Source organism: Mytilus galloprovincialis, chromosome 9 (assembly GCF_965363235.1).
Source record: "Mytilus galloprovincialis chromosome 9, xbMytGall1.hap1.1, whole genome shotgun sequence".
Taxonomy (NCBI): domain Eukaryota; kingdom Metazoa; phylum Mollusca; class Bivalvia; order Mytilida; family Mytilidae; genus Mytilus; species Mytilus galloprovincialis.
In genome coordinates, this window is record NC_134846.1 from 16,284,092 (window position 1) to 16,303,981 (window position 19,890).

At 30.7% G+C, this 19,890-nt stretch overlaps 1 protein-coding gene across 3 annotated transcripts in view; it reads left to right on the forward strand.

The window, feature by feature from the left end:
* The window catches only part of LOC143044514 (uncharacterized), a 33,760-nt gene extending 15,311 nt beyond the window's left edge, over positions 1 to 18,449 (forward strand). For all 3 annotated transcript variants that reach the window (XM_076216568.1, XM_076216570.1, XM_076216569.1), the window contains exons 3-4: positions 13,411 to 13,548; positions 17,298 to 18,449. In XM_076216568.1, coding sequence (XP_076072683.1) covers positions 13,411 to 13,548; positions 17,298 to 17,404 — 245 coding nt within the window. In that variant the 3' untranslated portion in view covers positions 17,405 to 18,449. The remainder of the gene's footprint in view (positions 1 to 13,410; positions 13,549 to 17,297) is intronic.
* The last annotated feature ends 1,441 nt before the right edge of the window (positions 18,450 to 19,890 follow it).

Here is a 19,890-nt window from a genome sequence, read left to right on the forward strand (position 1 = left end):
CGCACAAATGACGTTCACTAAAACCAGAGTTTTTGACGGAAATGCATCGAACTCGAAAGTTGTCTATTGGACCTGTTTCAATTCTACCGCCAATTATGAGTCTTACGGATACGACACTCTCGTCTGGGAAAATAACTTATAAGCCTTGTATCCTTGATAAGTTTTAAGAATCACTAGATGACCTCATTTGCAAGTGTATCACAAGCCAATAAGTCAGAACATTTTTATTGACATGAAATATCATTGATACGATAATTTTGTTTATTTACTATAAATAAACTCGGGATATTGTACCACAGAAACAGATTACCTAAGTCGTTTTGTTGGTAATTTTGGTTTGAAATTTGACGTGCTCAAAACACCTGACTGACTTTATACCAACATTTAGAATATGTACGACTTAAATAGATCATTGTAAGATACTGGGATGATTTAAACATAGCTTGAATTATGACATTAGAGAAATATTTAGTAATTTTAAAACATTTTTTTATACTACAACCAAGCGTCGGGATGTATATATAAGGGCAGGCTAAAACATCAATATGCATACAAATTTAAAGATATGATGTGTATACCAATATAAAAACAATCCATTATTGAAACCAAAAGACGTCTGTAGGTCATCATGCAATCTTCAAAAGTAGACATTTATCTAAACAATATCTAAAGTTAGGGATGTTTGCTTATCATGTTTTGGAATTTTTGTCAGATTTTCGAAATCCTCTGGTTTTATCCATTTGAATGCCTTAAAATTTTTTGCCCATGAACCCCCATTTTTCTTTTCATAAATCTTTTACATGTATGATTATAAGCCGTTTGTCAAAAATATAAAAATTTATGTATTTTTTAATAGTTTTTGAGAACTTTAACTGGTCAATGATAAAGCTATGAAAAATCAAGAAGGAACATTTTCCCGCCAAAATTCCAATGTCTTATATCTCGAAAACAAACACATTGACCCCTTTATTTTTTTTTTTTAGCTTTTTTGGATCCTAAATGAATACCCTATCAATATATATTAGTTTTATAGAAAGTTATTTATTTTGAAACTGAGCAGCGAACATCCTTAATCAAAAGAGTTATTATATTTATAAATTAAATAGAATAAAACTATTGACATCGTCATATTCTTATTTTCATAGTCATCTGCCGCACTACGTCTCCATGTCTACAACCTAATTTCTAAAATACTTCTAATAACTTATAATGAACTTTTTATCTGATTGTCTTGAAAAATCCAGTTAAAATTTCATCTTCTTACCTTGCATGTCTGAGCTCTTTGATTGCAACCAAACCAGGTAAGAAATTACAATTGTTAAACTGAGATTTAAAAGAGGTGACTTGAAAGGCAACGTTAAATATTCTATTCTTGGACAACAATGTGGTAACAAAATTCCAAACTCACATTTGATTCAAAGATATATCATAAAATATCCCTGACGACAAATATGTGATATAGATACAATGGATAAGCGTTGATTCTTGAAAAAGAAACCATGAGCCCGGAGGGCGAATGGTTTGTTTTTCATGAATCAACGGTTATACATTGTATCTATAACTTAAACTATTGTGTTAATGCCTTTTAAAATTAACGCCTATTCTTAATTAGAAGGTATTGTAAGTGAGTTTAAATAACCATATATTCGTGTCAAACGATCCATTACAATAAATTAAATATCAAAATTAAATGGTTAAAAAAATACAAATATATGGACGTCTGTCCATAATGATCTTCATACTAGCAGGCATCTGAATATTTACAAAATAAGATATATTCAAACTTATTTCTACAAAAATTGAAAATGAAAATGGAGAATGTGTCAAAGATAAAACAACCCGACAAAGAACATATACATAGTGCATATAATAATGAAAAAGAAGATGTGGTATGATTGCCAATGAGACAACTGTCCACAATAAGTATGTTTCCGAAATCTTTAACAAAAAGCACATCACGATATTCAAGCATAGTAATTTACAAACTTACAGTTGTAAAATTATGTAGTAAACAGACGAAATCATATTATATTAATTTATAAATCAAAAAAGGACAAATAGAATGTAATCATTTTTGTTTCAACCATGTGGAATAGCCAACAATAGTCCGATAAACGCATGCAATACAAAAAGGCAATACTTGTATTTAAATCATTAAATGATATGGTGCCTTACTATTTACAAGTTAACAAATGATAATAAACGAACAAACTCGCTTTTATTACACAACATTTCTACAATAACATACTAAACAATAACAAAAACAAGAAAACTACAGAATATGGACAACAACGAGAATTCAGGGATTCGAACCTAAACAGACAAGTCCATACCTTAAATCCATTTATCTTAACCATGAAACCTTGTGGCTACCAATTCATACTATACGTTTGCCTATTATGTATATATAAAGGTACAAGCCCTGTGTGTCTGTTGTACATATATTCATTTATATATATGAAATAGACAATTAAATTGTAACCGATTGGTAGGCCAGAGGTTTTGTCGATATGTTGATACCAGTAACAAGTAACAGAATTCATGGACGGGTTCGATTCCCAGTGAAGGCATATAGAAGTTACAAAAAAAGTAAAGGTAAGTTTTTAGAACAATTCCATTAGTGAACAGAAATCAGTAAATTAGTCAATTCAAACTTAATGAAATTAGGCACACAAAGGAAACAAAAGAATATAATATGGTGAGTCCATTTCAGCGACAGATTTAGGAAGCGTTGATTCTGGAAAAAGAATCCACGGTAAATGAATAGGCTGACGTCACCACAATGGTTTAAATATATCGATACTAGCCTTGATATATAGCCCTGAATATATCAACATGACAATGTGTCGATAAGATTATATTCCATTGTTTTATTTTATTTAGAAATTATTTCATTTTCTATCTGAAAGCCATGGCTAATATAGTCCTCGCAAGGGGTCTTAAATGAATTGGATTTATTATAAATATTATTTGATAAGATAAAAGCGTACTAGTATCAGTGACTAATCTAAGCTATATTTTATTTTGATTTCGACTCAATTTTGTAGGAATGACTCAAAACACCAAGTGTTGCTTAAATGATTTAATCGCATTTCGAATTCTGTAAATATATACATTGCAACTTCCTTTGCGGTTAAAACTGTGACACTTTTACTATGAAGTTTCGTGGAAAATTATATCATAGAATGGAAAATTGAACTGTACTACTATTTCATTCAAAACATAGTGCTGTACACCATATTTTCAACGTTTATATACCTTGAACTTAAAATCAAAATCAAAATGTGTCAGTTTGGGAGTAAAACCACCATTCTTTAGAGGCATAAATTAACATATAACAGTCATTTGTTAATATTTTGTTTTGATAATATGAGGCAGGCATTACCTGTAAATGGGGACGAAGTCTGTATGAATTATTTTTTTGTAACTCAATTATTTGTCAAAAAAAAGACACGGAAATACAGTAACGTTTCCGATTTTGGTTCTGTTGTTAGGGATTTTAGTTGTGACGTTATTTAAATTATGACGTCATATGCAATGTAAACAAGAAACGCTATCATTAGGTAACGTTTTTTCATATCAAGGAATTATTAAAAATGAAATAAGTATTGCGCGTTCCTTCCTATTTTATACTAGACTGATAAATATATATTTTACTCAAAGTTTCATACAAACGAGACCGGAAAAAGGAAGTAGATTGTACATTTCTGCGCAGGTCCGGTATTTCAAAACATGACATAAAAAAAATTGAACGATTTTGAGTTCATTAGTACAATGAAAAATTCGGGAAATTTTCCCGAATTTTTTTTTTTTATTGAATTTTCTACTGTTATTGGGGACTTCGTCCCCATATAAAACGTACCCCATAGTTAAAACCGACATAAGTTTCAAACATATCAGGAATGGGTCTTGCAAGATAGGAGCGAATGAAATAACATAAATTCATGTATGAAAAACCTGTCTTTGTGTCCGTGCTCCTGACAATGTTTCTAATCGTTTAGATTTTTAATCGTGTTGATCATGACATAGTCAAATGGATGGGTTCCAGCTGACATTACTAAAAAAAATTCAACTGTCCTATTTAATATGCTTCTGAGTCATTCGTGAAAGGCATACACAAGTTGTATTTTTCGTTGGTGTCATGATGGATTTACAGAATTATGCAAATAAAGCTGTTACTAAAAAAATAGATACGATTCTGGGAAAAATTAAGTGGTCTAATTCTTTTATTTTATGTCAAGAATTAAGAAGATGTATAAAACTTTGTCAAGTTGTGATTGTCGATTTGGACGATTTTCTTAATATTGCATGGTTTTCTGGCGGATTGGCTCTTAATTTGATGTATTATACGCTTCATTTGATACAATGCTAATACTCAACAAGATATTGACAAATATAATACGCAAAATTGTTTATCGTAGCTTAGTGAATGGCATGAACGAACTTCTTTTCTAAATTTTAAAACCTTTGTTTTTTTTTTATATACAACCAAGCGTCATGATGTATTTATAAGTGCAAGTTAAAACAACAATATGAATAAAAATCAAAAGATGTGATGCGTGCGTCAATAAAAAACCCTACTTACTATAGATAACCATAAGACGTTTAGAGGTCATCAAACAATCTTCAACATAACCATGTATCTATACATTTATGATAGAATATAGCTATTGGCATCGATGGCATTTTTATTTTCATATTCATCTGCTGCAGCACGTCACCATGTTCATGATGTTTACAACTTAATTTCTAAAATACTGCTATTAATTAATATAACTTATATTGAAACTGTTATCTGATTGTCTTGAAAAATCCAGATAAAATTTCATCTTCTTAACTTGCATGTCTGAGCTCATTTTTACCGATTGCACCCATTCAAGGTAAGAAATGACATTATTGAACTGAGATTTTAAAGAGGTGACTTGAAAGGTAACGTAACATATTTTATTCTTAGAAAACAATGTAATAACAAAATTATCGACTTCACATTCAATTCAAAGATATGTCATAAACAAACCTTGCAGAAATATGTAAAGCGTGACTACTAGCCTTGATATATACCACTGAATATAACAACATGACATTTTGTCGATAAGATTCTAGTCTATTGTTTTAGTTTAATCAGAAATTATTTCATTTTCTATCTGAAAGCCATAATAAATAAAATCTCCTCAGGGATTATTAAATTAATTGGATTTGTTATTAATTGCATCTGATTAAATAAAAGCATACTAATATCAGTGACTAATCTAAGCTATATTTTGTGTTAATGAATATATTTTGATTTCAAATCAGTTTTGAAGGAATGACTGAAAATATCAAATGTCGCTTAATAAAACACATTACTGACATTTAAATGGAGCATCACGGAGTATATAAAACATGATTCAAGTTGCATTTTTGTAAATATATACATTGCAATTTCTCATAGGAACTTCCGTGTCGGCTAACACTTTTTCTCGTGAAAAATTATATCATGAAATGGGAAGTTGATTTGTACTACTATTTCATTCAAAACACAGGGATGTGCAGCATATTATTAACATGTAAATGCCCTGATATGTTAAAATTTATACTAAAATTTTGTACTACCCCTAACATCACTTTTTGCATACTTCAGAATTTATTATATACCGCAAAAGTTTGATTTTATACTGGTAACAGTCCCAAGTGTTGTCTCTATAAGATGAAACATAGAGATCATATATTGGAACCAGTATGTCAACAAATAAAATTATCTATGAATATTATATCTCTGCCCAAAAGAGGCGTGGTTTGAGAAAAAGCTGTATTTACAAAGTGCAACCTACAACAAAATGTTGAAAGAGATGCTGCATTGTTGGCCGTAAGAAAGCTGTTGATAAGAGAAGAACGGGGAATAATGTAGCCCTTTGCCTACAATTAGTATATATCAAAAGTTTATTATATTTGTATACGAAAGATAAAATTGTGTGACTTGTGACTACGGATATTTTGCACCTTTCGTTACCACGATGGAGAAAGCAAAATGACGATTATGTTCACATCGTTTGGATGGTTGATAGAAATGTTTGATTATGTCAGGTTGTATGGACTGTATTCAAGGATTAGTTATTAGTTCGGCTAGAGTCAATTGAATACTACTTTAACTCTTTAACGCAATTGCAATGCCTTTCTTGATTCTTTTCTTTTGACATTTTTGAACGAAAATAATAAATGTTCCTTTTTTCAGACATTGAGATATTTAAGATCTTCACGATAACTTCTTCATTTGTTTAAAAATACTCTTCATGTAGACAGACCTTGTTATCTTAATTGATTTTTTATAAACTTTGTGTTAGATACAAAACTTTTAATTTTGGGAAACATGGTCAAAATTTCCATTAAAATATCAAACAATTTTCTCATAACTTCAAAACACTTTATAGACACTAACACGGAACATTATCATTCTCGACCTCATCACAGAATTATATGACGTTTTCCTTTTTTGTCTGAAGTTTTATCAATCTCGGCTTTACAGAAACAGGACCTGAATCAGTATAACGTATCATCTGTTAATATTAACCACAAATACTATGCTTGCATTAATTCCAAGTTAGTGATTATATTTAGAAACTCTTTTTTTTATTTTTTCCCTCAACAGATTAAGATATTATTAAGGAGATACTTATTGTGTAATGTCGTTATAAGAACATTACATTATGATATTTATAAGTCAAATGGAAACATTACGAAATAGCCATTTGGGATATGTAGAGAAGAAACTGAATACATTGCTAACTACTGACTGCATTGATCTGAAACATATACGGACTAATGTGTCATCAATAATCGTTTAGTGTATGTAAAACGATATGTCAAGCTGTAAATAAAAATACAGAAAATATGATGTAGACTTGTCCTGTATCATACATGCACGGTTTATAATTGATTTTTGTATTTTACGTCTTGGATTTACTCTGAAACTGTGAACTTGACGACTTTATTGAATGGAATACTAGGTGATTACAAAATACGCGTACTCTATTGATACAAGTTGCCTCACTCCTTTAAGAGTCATACAATTTCTTCTATTTCTGGTTTATTATTTTGATTTGTATTTTCTATTTGTTGAGTTTTCAAAGTGATTGAGATGATATCACAAGATTAACTGTTGTACCCCTGTTTTTGACAATTTTACGTATGATATCTGTTTGTTGTGTTCACGCATCGTTGTCAATATAATGGAATTTGGTGCGACTGTCATACATGTACAAGTGAGATGTTTAGCTAGCTATAGAACCCTGATCCACCATTTTCTGTATAATAAATGCGTTTACCAAGTTAGGAATATAACAGTTGTGATCCATTTGCTTGACGTGTTTGAGTTTTTGATTTTACTATTTGATTAGGAACTTTCCCTTTTGAATTTTCGTCAGGGTTCAGTATTTTTGTAATTTTACTTTTTTTGAATAAGATAAAAATCTGTCTCTAATTTAGTCTCGTGGAATAGTAAATCGCTTTTCAAACGTTGGAAGTTGAAAACAAAATTTGTAGAATAATCTTGATTTTAGTAATACCCTACTGGTCTTCATGAAATTATAGAAAAACATACACATAAATGGAATAGATTGTTTTGTATATCATAATGACGATATATAATTTGTAAACTCTTTGTATAACGTTTATAAACACAAGGAGGTGTGGTATGATTACAGTGAGACAAATATACATCAAAGTTCAAATGAAGTGGAAGGAAGGAATAATGAGCGACAGTACAGTCAACCTCATGGAAAAAAAACCTACAGTAAGTCGGCTATGAAAGGTCCCAACATGACAAATTTAGAGCAATATAATAAGTAAAACTAACGGCCATATTCATAAAAAACATTTTTTTTTTCTGAATCCAACAATGTTTAATGATTCATAAGTCAAAACGTTCATATGATCATTTTACTATTGCAAGTATGTTCCAAAGGCGGTCTCACAAGACGACTGATCTTCTTCCTTTGCTTTGCATACTAATATTGCCTACTTATATCCATACACAATACCTAAAGGAAATTAAGGTTTACCAGAAAGCTCTAGTATCATCATAAACAAGATACAATAGAAGTTAGTAGAAATGCAATTATTGTCTTTGACCTTGTTATGATATCGATTAAACAATTAGGGAATGATGATGGAACTAATCTTTATTACAGAGTATAATACAAAGTCTACGTTCAAATTGAGATATTGAATATCGTCTTGATAATAACGATATGAGGGACTGAAACTCAGGGGAAAACAGCTACGACACTTAGACTAACACAACAATGTTATTCATCAATTAAAAAATTTGCATGGTTTACTATGTCACTGAGAGAGGATACAAGAGTGAGAATAACAAAAGAAAAAAATAGTTGGAAAACAACACAACACGCTACTGAACAGACGAAACAGTCTTGCGAAAACAAAGTAGAAAATTCAAAATTGAGCAACGCAAAAACCTGTTCGAATTAAAATAAAAATAAAATGTAAGCAATTTCCGCTATGCAAGTGACATCTGTTGCTTTTGTGCATAGAAAGAAAGTATGGTAATGAATTGCAGTTGTTGAAAACATATACAAAAAAAAAGGTTGTGTCTTTGACGTATTGCACATGCATTGTCACCTGGGACTTAAATACTACATTGAAGTTAACCTCATACATTCTATCTATATAAGGTTGTCTGTTTTTTTCCTGATATTTGAGGAAGAGAAATAAGCATCTTTCTGTAAAGTTCCATAGACAAAAAACCCATGACAAAGTATCATCTTTGTAATAAGGACTGCCGTTTCATCATTTTGAAGTTCTGTTTTTCATTTAAATGTTATAAACACTTCTTATCCCGGTAAAATCATTAGTCAATATGATCTGAATCAACCATTTTTTCTGAACTATTGTATTTATTTCTACCATTCTTAAATGATTCCAATTAATTGCATTAATACATAACTTTAACCTTGCCAACTCCAAAAAAGTATAAAAAAGTTATGAAGGTTAAAGATCACAAGATTACACTGTTTACACTCGTTCCTTTGTGACTAGTTTGTTTTATGTTTATTTCTCTTTGATGAACCTTACTTTTCCTCATTGATGTAGGTGGATGGTTGAGATCTAAAGACAACTTTTTTTGGCCCACATGAACATGTTCATGGGTTCATGGGTTTATACCCAGACTTGGGAAGTTATAATAACATTGCAAACACTGTGAAGGTAATCAGCAGACTACAAAACACAATTCCAGACTATGAGCAATGCGACCAGCACAAAAAAATTGCTAGCAGATTCTGCTCTGCAAATAGCACCGATTGTGTCATAAGTGATTAAAGTGAAAAAAAATAAATTAACCCGATACATGTATTTTTACACCACGTATCATTTCATTTAAGTTATTGGGAGCGTAGAAAATAGAAAAATGAAAAATGATATATGAATTGTATTGCAAGTCTTTCCGTGGTAACATAAAAGCGGAAGACACCAAAGGTTATGCAAACTGACAATGACATTGGTAATTTCGAGAAGACAAAACAATGACTACAAAAGACAAGTTCAGATTGCTAAGCGAACCCCACCAAAACGGGTAATGATAGTAGATCCTGCTTCATGGTTGAAACTTGTCAAATTACTCATGATGTAATGAAACAAAAAGAAAATGCAATAGATTTTCACATGTTTTAGCTGCACACAATCAACTGTACGTAGAGTTCGTGTTCACGCAACTCATACAAAATGTAGATAAATACTATTGCTGCAGTGGAAATTAACTACATGTAATTAAATCTGGTCTCATGTACTTAATTCAATAATAAAACCCTTTATGCACTAAGTGTTGCTCTTAAAATGCTCTCAGTATTTCCAATAACAGAATACTTGATAATAAGATGTCAACTACCAATCATTAAAACCTGCATGAAATGCATTTGCTTTTAAAAAGGGTAATTACTATATTTTAATTGTATTAGTTTCGACATAAATTAACACTTCGTTTTAAAAGGCGAATGTCTTGATTATCCTTCACAATGTAACTGCTCCCTTGACACGTTCATTATCATCATTTGTTATTTTTAAAACAACTAATGAACAAAGTAATTTGGTTAGTAGGTATTCCATTAAAACATGTCATTTCTTTATTGATATGTGGGTGTAGAATAAAGTATGCACCTCTTGACATGTGCAATTTTGTAAATTCATTGGTACAAAGACTGTCATGTGATGACCAACTTTTACATTGAAACACAAATTGTCTCTGAACTCTCCTAAAGGTACATTTGATTGATTGAAACATTTGTCCATTATATATAAAATGACCAGAAGGAATTCTGTGCATTGGGGATACAAATATTAAAGTAACAGTCATTTTTAAAAGAAACCCTTATTTTTCATTTGTTGAAGAGACTAACAATTTTATTTTAATTTAATACAAATTGAAACAAATTTTTCAATCACAAAATCGAACTGGATTTTTCGTTCACTCATTCAATGTTGTTCCCTTTTGTTGCTTGTCAAGAGATAAACATTTATTGGTCGTCACACTATATATATCACTATGATATGCTCTTAATAAAATTGCATATCTCGGCTTTGTAGCGTCAAAGGCGATGACCAGGTCTTATTAAAATTTGACCCGGAAATAAGTGACGTCATTATCTTTTAACCAACGTTTATAAGTTTTAACCAAAGGTATAAAGTCATCTTCCGGTTTGCTGGTGAAACAAAGAAAACACTTCCAAAAGACGCAAATACAGCCCGATAAATCAATTATCACGTTATCCACTTAAAGAATGACTGTAATATTTTTTCTGTCTATGAAGAAATAACATAAAAAATTTGGTGCACACTGAATAACGCGCGTACCGGGTTATTTAACAGTGTGCTCCACATTTTTTATGTTATTTCGAATAGACAGAAAAAATATTACAGTCATTTCTTATAATTTAATTCTAAATTCCATTTTAAACCGTAGAAAACCATGAAAAAACGTTGATGACGTCACGGTCACATGACTAAATTATGTCTATGGGCTCATAACAAAATAACGCCAGCCAATCAGAAGACGCGTTACATCCAAAATTAAATTATATAATGATATTGTAAAATATCAGCAGCTCCACACAATAGGTAGGCGTTTTTTATCTTGTTCGCTACGCTCACTTGACAAAAAGCTTCATATTGTGACTCGCAGCTGATATTTTACAATATCAATATGCAGACAATCTGATAAACGGTACTTATTTATGTCAGTGACAGTTTTAATAGAAGTAATTAGGTCTCGTCCTATTGGCCTTTTACAAAATATAATATTTCATTTATTTTAGTCTGAATATGTTCTGAATATGTACTGGTAGTTTCTCCAAAAAACTTTCAAATTGTGCTGAGGGACGTCTCTGTATCTCTTTTAGAGTGTAAATGAGTGTCAAGTCCGTTTTAATTAGGACAAAACATCCAAAAACCACTGCTATGACCATAAACCGCTCTCTGCACGTAAAGAATAATTGAATGAACAAATGCCTTTGTAGGTAAAATTTTGTACGGAACTAAGTTTAATTTCATACTGATACGGTCATGTAGTTTGATTATTGTTTAAACGAACGTCTAATATTTTACTTTCTACAGTGTAAAAAATACTGAGTTTTACTGTGTGTGTTACTGTTTGTTTCATATTGTCTAGGGGAGGGTAAAGATCTTACAAAAAAGTTTAACCCTGCAGCATTTTTGCGCCTATCCCAAGTCAGGAGCCTCTGGTCTTTGTTAGTTTCGTATGTTTTTATTTTAAATATTTGTCCATTTATATGTTATGGCGTTCAGTATGCATCCATTGTAACTGAACGTATACACATTTTTGTTTGGGGGCTACCTGAAGCCCACTTCTGGTTTCGGGATTGATCGCTGCGTTGAAGACCTTTAGCTGTTATTTACCCTTTGGTCTAAATTCTAAATTTTACGTATAATCTATAGATGCATTATACTATTTTGTTTTTTTTTTCTTTATTTTATATCTTTATTAGATGCGTTGTGATCAGTGAAAATAAAAAAAGTATGTTTTTTTTTTAAATTCATTACACATTTCACATGTTTAAAAAGAACAAAAAATAGGGATAATACTGTTGACAAAAATATTTATATATAAGCATTTGTGTTTACCGTTTTTGAAAGTTCTATTAAAGCCAGACCTTTGAAAGTCATATAGTTCATCAATGATTTATACTCTGAGCTATATAGAGGTGTCCGTGTTGTGTAGTCATCTATAAACTTTTGCAGATCGAATTTACCTCTAGATTCAAGCTTATCCTTAATTCAGTGTTTGTTGTCTTTGTGAAGTTAAAATAAATCAAATGCTATTCACATTAACAGGGCAAACTATTTTGAAATTCGTAATTTATAGTCCAGTGTCAATTCAATATATAACACTAGTTATGTCCCCTATACTAAATTATTTAATAGTAATCCTGAAATGATAATCTTTATTTAGAAAACATAATGAATTTCCCCGAATAAACAAAAGAATGAATTACCAGAACGAAACAAAGATAAAATGAAATAGGCACAATTATATAACTTCAGGTACATACTTGCAAGATGTGTATTGGCGACAAATGTTGTAGGATGTGCATTTTAAATCGGCAATCGACTTTGTAAAACTTTTTTTGTTTTGTTTTCGAACTTGCTATTTAAAATAACGATGGTGAATCCGCCGAAGAGGACTAAGTCTTAATTATGAATCATATGAAGTATAATCCTTTATATTCTTAGACAGCACTTATATACTTATTTCAGCATTAGATATTTTATCTTAATTTCAATAATTGACGATATTTCTTATGTCATTTGACATATACAATACTAACTTATAAACATTCAGTTCAGTAACAGCTGGTAATATAGTCCCCTGATGCGTGTTCCGTCTAAATTAAACACTTCATTGAAGCTACTTTCAACAAGTTGGAAGGAAATTTCATTGCATAATTCAAGTTTATTGTAGGTTATTTGTTTTAGTTCTTGTGGTGGCCATATAAGTCTATTATGAGCGAAGTACGTATTTTCTTATCTGAATGGTTTAAATTGGAGCGTTCCAAGCAACGGTTCAATATATGTATATAGACAAATACTTAAGACTTAAAACGTTATTCAAATGCTGGGTTGAGTGTAGCTGATGACGATTAGATAGGTTATTGTTTGGAAGACAGTACAAAAATTTAAAGTTTCACCAAATCGCAGCAAATTAGTTTCACAAACAAAGCTTTTTAAGTAATCTTAAGCAGTCTTAAGATTGACACTTGCGAAAGAGAGACAATGAATGTAATATACTACACATGCTAAAGGGTCTTATACTTCGCGCTATATTTGCGCTCCAAATTGGAACAGTATTTTCATGAGCTACATAAACATTCTTAAGTTGCTAATTATTACATATTTATATTGTAGATACAACTAAAAGATCGAAAACAGGCTACCGACAACTTACAGTGGCTAGTATATCAAAAGATCCGGATGTCAACGACAAAGCAGAACAAACAGACGACAGTTTATCATCCTGTACTTTAGACTCATCAGACGACGGAGGTTTGTATAGAATAATGACCCACGAATTACATTTAAAGAAAATTTTATATTACATTTAGAATATCGAAAAATATTCAACTATTTATCGAATAATATATTTTTCATAAATATTCGAAGCAAATGAGTGAATTTTACTAATAATGTCTATATGTTATGATCTTCGGTATTATTTGAATTCTTGAAGTAGTTTTTAATACCGTATAGCGGTTTATTTTTGCAGGTGTAAAATTTCGCAATTTTGATTGACTAAGGTATACGAAATATTTTTGAAGTTATTATTTTGATGGATTCAAAACTTTTATCAGTGCCTTTCATGTTCTCTTTTAATTTGGAGGAATTTATTTTGGCGATTATGTTCTTTCCGCGAAAATAAGCGAAAATGTACACCCCGCGAAAATAACCCGCCATACGGTATCATTAGTGTTAGATATCAACATGATCAAGAGTCGAATTGCAAGCAACTATCTCTGTGTATAATTGTTCTGTATTTGTTAAGCGAAGATGTCGTTGAATGAAAATTTCTATGGATTACATATTGTTATATGACGTCAACTAAGAAAAATATAAAATGTATTTCAAATATCAAATATCGGTTAATTTGACAGGAAAGTCACGATATCTACTTGCAATTAGTGAAATAATGGTTATAACCCATGACACAAAGTTTATTACCTGTCTGTGTGAACGGAAACAGAAGCACTCTAAACTAGACAACTATAATATAAGCACTACGTGAGGAAACAAAATATATTTGTAAGTGTTTGGTTGGACATGCAAATTTCAGCGTGGGATATTTTGATACTGTGTTAACTAATAAGCTCGTTGTTTCATAATTACTTAAACAAAAGTACTTTATAATGTTTAATATTAATAATATGAATTATTTTACAGGTTCTTGGTAATAGCCTAACGCTAAAAAAATCCGTTTCTTATTTCATTTTTTGTTGTTGTTGAAATAGCAGATACCCTGCATTACAAGTTTAAGTTTTAATCACATGATAATTAATGTCCCGACTTGATCAAAATGCAAACTGATATTATGAAAATATAAACACATAGGTTAGATGAAAAGCATCGAAATATATCATGATAAGAAAACATTAGTAACCGTTGAATTTCATGTATCTTGTTGACTAGTTGATTTTTATATTTCTTTCGGGGTTTTCGAGAAAACTTTTAGGGATTTTTTTATCTATTTTTTGTCCATAATTCTCTGTTCATCACATTAAACATCCTGTATTTGTTTATAACAAACAGTATTGACCATTAGTCTCTTTATTAGTTTTTTTCTCTAACCTTTTCCATACTGTAAATCAAAACAAAACCATCCAAGGAAATGTAGAAAACATCTTTTCTTTTTTAAAGAATAATCGTGACAGAAAATTCAAACTCTGTAATTAGATCTTCACAAAACTCAAACAAATAAATTTCTGAGGGAATTTTAATGTTCATTATAAAACCAAATATTATTTACCAGTCACATAACAAGTCATAATTGGGCGTTCACTTTGACATTTTTGTTGTTTTTATTTTCTTCATTTAATGACTTTAAAATGTTTAAACTCATAAACATTTCTTTTAGTCTATTATTTATTGTATTTACAAAATATTTTGAGACAATGTATCCTATCTAGGCAATTATCCTTTGCCTTTGACACTACCCAAGGATATATGCAGCTTATTAAGCGTAAAAAGAGAGCAACGTCATTGTTGGATGTATTGTCCTTTAATTTAAATTCTCGGAAAATTCACATCACACTTTTACATGTGTTTTACAATTGGAGTTGATCTGAACTATTGCCACACGATATGTTGAAAAGCAAACTTATCTAATATTTTCTTATTTTTTCATATACATATAAGTAAGATTAACGTGTTGTAAAACATGTCAATTACGAATAAAAAGAGATAAAATACCAATATTTTTAGAGAAATATTTTTATGAAGATAATTGGTCGGTACAAATAGATTATATGCGGTCTTCGAGATCTTCTTAGAAATATTCAAACAGTTGGTATCAAATTAAAAACAAATGTCTCTGAATAATCTGTCTCCAATACCAACATCAGATTTTTTGAAAAATAAGGCCGGAAAGTAAACAACTATATCAAACTATGCAAAACAAGGTACCCAAAAAACAAATTGTATACGGAACAGTCCAAGTCAGAAGAGACTGTACATATTTTACAAGGAATTCCGAGTGTGAACATTCAAAAATCTAACCAAAGTAACGAGCATTGCAAGTTTTTGTTACCTTTTTGTTACAAACATTCAAGAAGAATATTCCCGATTTGCCAATTCTTGGGCACTTAAAATATTAAAATCAATCTTTTGTAAACCTGTTTGTCCTTTTCAACTTTTCTCGTTTTTGTCCCTGGATTTGTTAGTATGTTTACAATTTGGACTCTTCTTTGCAAAATTTGACGTTTAGTTTAAAAATTCTATTACCAGTCCAGTGCCTATGTTAAAGTTTAATAGTGTACTTTTGTTTAAAAATTAAGGTTTTTTCAGTAATAGGGATAACACTCTTGATAAGCAAACAGTTTATGATTCAGTATTCCGGATGCGTGATTTTTTACATAGAACTCATCAACAAAATTGTTACAAGAACTTACATTATGTAGTGCTTGTTGACAACATCAGACTCGTCGGATGTGATCGAGTGGAAATACAAAAATCCAAATGAATATAGAGGTTGATGAAAATTTAAAATCAACCCCTACAATTTAAAAAAACAGCATTAATTCGAACCTATTACCTTAAGTAATGATAACTGCATTGGTACTACTATATTTTTTTGAAACGTGTGAGAAGAAAAGAATGTTTAAAAAAGATTAAAGTAAATTGCAGAAATTACATTAATTAATTTTTGAAGGTGAAAATATTTAACCCAAAGTATTATAAATATAGCATACATTGTGAATTGTGTTTATTATTTTTGCATTGAAAAGGGGGTAAAACCTTAAGCATGTGTGGTTAGAGAATGTTGACGAAGAGTTGGAAAAACAGTATTGTGTGCATCTGATATTCATGATTTGAGAAATCGATTGTGTAACACGATTATAACGACGTATATAGTATATAAAGTATATGTCTGATTAAGTCTGACACTAATCTTAAAACTTAGTGTACACATTTGTGTTACAATCGTGATTGGAATTCTAAAGGCAGTGTGTGTACTTTAATGTATTGATAATATTTTACCACGTAAAGTACAAATATTATATGATGATAAATAGTATACACGAGGCTCGTTCTATAGTTTAGTTATCTTCAATAATTTTACATTTTTAATTTAATTAAAAAGAAATCAAGTGTGTTGTCAGTTTAAAAGTAAAATCACAAAAATACAGAACTCCGATGAAAATACTACACGGAAAGTCCCTAATTATATGGCAAAATCAATTGATAAAACACATCTAACGAATGGACAACAACTGTTATATTCCTAACTTGTTACAGGCATTTTCAAATGTAAAAAATGGTGGATTGGATCTGCTTTTATATCGCTAAACCTCTCACTTGTATGACATTGGCATCAAAGTCCATTATATTTACAATGATGCGTGACCAAAACAGTTATAATAGGCAAAATTTTAAAAATAAGGACATAGCAGTAATGACTGTCACAATCTCAATGAGAACAAAAACAAACAAATATTTAACAAAGAAACACAAAAAGCATTTATCAAATTTAACAACCACTTCCATGGCTTACTTATAAGTACAGAAAGTATCATTACATTTAGTTTCAGAAGATGACAAACAAGATGAACTGGACACTGATGATTGGGTTAGTTCGAGTGATCATAGCACGGAGTCAGAAGTTGAAGAGGAAGAAGAAAGCTTTTTGTAATTGAAACAAGAACATGAACTTTATTGGTTAACATGTCTTAATTTATCGTCAGAGATATGCAGAATGTAATTCGTATATAGTTCTGATTTACAAATACAAAATAATATGCCACTGTTCCAAATCCTCACTTAACCGGAAAGATTTTTGTATTATAATAATTTTGAAAACATGTCCGTCAGTATTAGTCTTTGATTCCTTATTATGTAAGTTTTTTTTTACCCTTACAAATAAGCACTGTTTCTTATTCTTTAATATGAAGTGCATTTGTTTACAATTAAAAACACGATGCCGTTTTTATCTTTTAATTTGATAATTACAATTCAAATTATATGATTATAGGGAAAGTTTTGAACGTTTGTTTGTGATAGTGTTACCTAACAACACAACCATATGATTTCTCAGTTCGAAATTTAAAGATTTATGAATGTCATCAAGTAAATTGATTCTTGGTTAATAATGTAGGTCAGGATTTGACAAATTCTTAAATTCGAAAAAATGTGAATTGAATCGTTGAGGTGCGACTTAATGAGAAATGATACTGCACCAATCTAAACTCTGCTTATATAGTTGTCTTTCGTAGCAAATATGACTGCAGCGAGAGTTGAATTGAGTCACAACACAAGGTTGTTTAATGCACAAATTAAACAAGAGTGACGAAATAGTTTTAATAAATATTATAGATACCAAACTTGCGTTTTGTTTACCAACATTAGTGCAAAACAATATCTTTTGTTTTAAAGAACTATAGGGCCTTTGTTACATTTTCATTCAATAGCAGTATGTTTTTACAAATATGGTTTCATCATTTAAGAACATTTGCAGTGTTCTATTACAACAATTCGACCCGTATGAATATGTTAGGTAGTTAATTCGTATCTAGCAACATCTAAGAACCTTAGTCCTTTTTTTATTGTCATGGGTAAAACTAGAAGAGCTTTCATGGTGTCATGTTTAGTGTAGTATTGCATGACTACATGAGATGTAGGAAGTTCTTTATTTGTTATATGTTAATGAAAATAAAAAAAATATAATGTTGAATTCTTAACAGATTTCTTTATTCTTTAAAGGTACCAGGATTATAATTTAGTACGCCAGACGCGCGTTTCGTCTACATAAGACTCATCAGTGACGCGTATATCAAAATATTTATAAAGCCAAACAAGTAAAAAGTTGAAGAGCATTGAGGATCCAAAATTCCAAAAAGTTGTGCCAAATACGGCTAAGGTAATCTATGCCTGGAATAAGAAAATCCTTAGTTTTTCGAAAAAATCAAACTTTTGTAAACGGGAAATTTATAAAAAAATACCCCATTATTGATATTCATGTCAACATCGAAGTGTTGACTACTGGGCTGGTGATACCCTCGGAGACGAAACGTTCACCAGCAGTGGCATCGAACCAGTGGTGTAAATAGTTAGCAAAGGTACCAGGATTATAATTTAGTACGCCAGACGCGCGTTTCGTCTACATAAGACTCATCAGTGACGCGTATATCAAAATATTTATAAAGCCAAACAAGTAAAAAGTTGAAGAGCATTGAGGATCCAAAATTCCAAAAAGTTGTGCCAAATACAGCTAAGGTAATCTATGCCTGGAATAAGAAAATCCTTAGTTTTTCGAAAAAATCAAACTTTTGTAAACGGGAAATTTATAAAAAATTACCCCATTATTGATATTCATGTCAACATCGAAGTGTTGACTACTGGGCTGGTGATACCCTCGGAGACGAAACGTCCACCAGCAGTGGCATCGACCCAGTGGTGTAAATAGTTAGCAAAGGTACCAGGATTATAATTTAGTACGCCAGACGCGCGTTTCGTCTACATAAGACTCATCAGTGACGCTCATATCAAATGAATTTTTGTGATATAAAATGCTTGAATTATGATAAAAGCAGCAGATTAACACACAATGACTGATTACAAACATATCGAGAAAAAACAGTACATGTTTTAGATACAAAAAGAAATTAAATATATAATACACAAATAGTATTGTGGAAAATTGCATTACACTAAGCCCTTTGCATATAAATGGGGGAAACACGAGCAAAATTTGCAAAACACATCATTTCATCCTTTTAACATGTTCTTGTTTGCCAAACCAAAATACGATGTAGGACACGTCTGAAATCAACCCTGATGTATTGTATTGCTTTTTTTTTGGTGCTTGGTGCCACTTTCATCACTACCGGCGTCGTCTTAAAGTTACACAAGGAACATACTTTACCTTCATAAAGTTTAAACTTGAAATATAAATTAAAAGATTTTTGTTTAACTCTAGTGAAATAAATTTGAATTAACAAATGGAGTAGTAATAATAGAAGGTATCGCATGATTGTCAAAGACATCGATAAAATGTACGTGGACGAGGTACACGTCTCCTTTTATATAAAAATTAAGATGTGGTATGACTGTCAAAGAGACAACAGGTACTAACATTATATGGATGTATAACACAAAAAAGGCAATCGTACGGCATTCAAC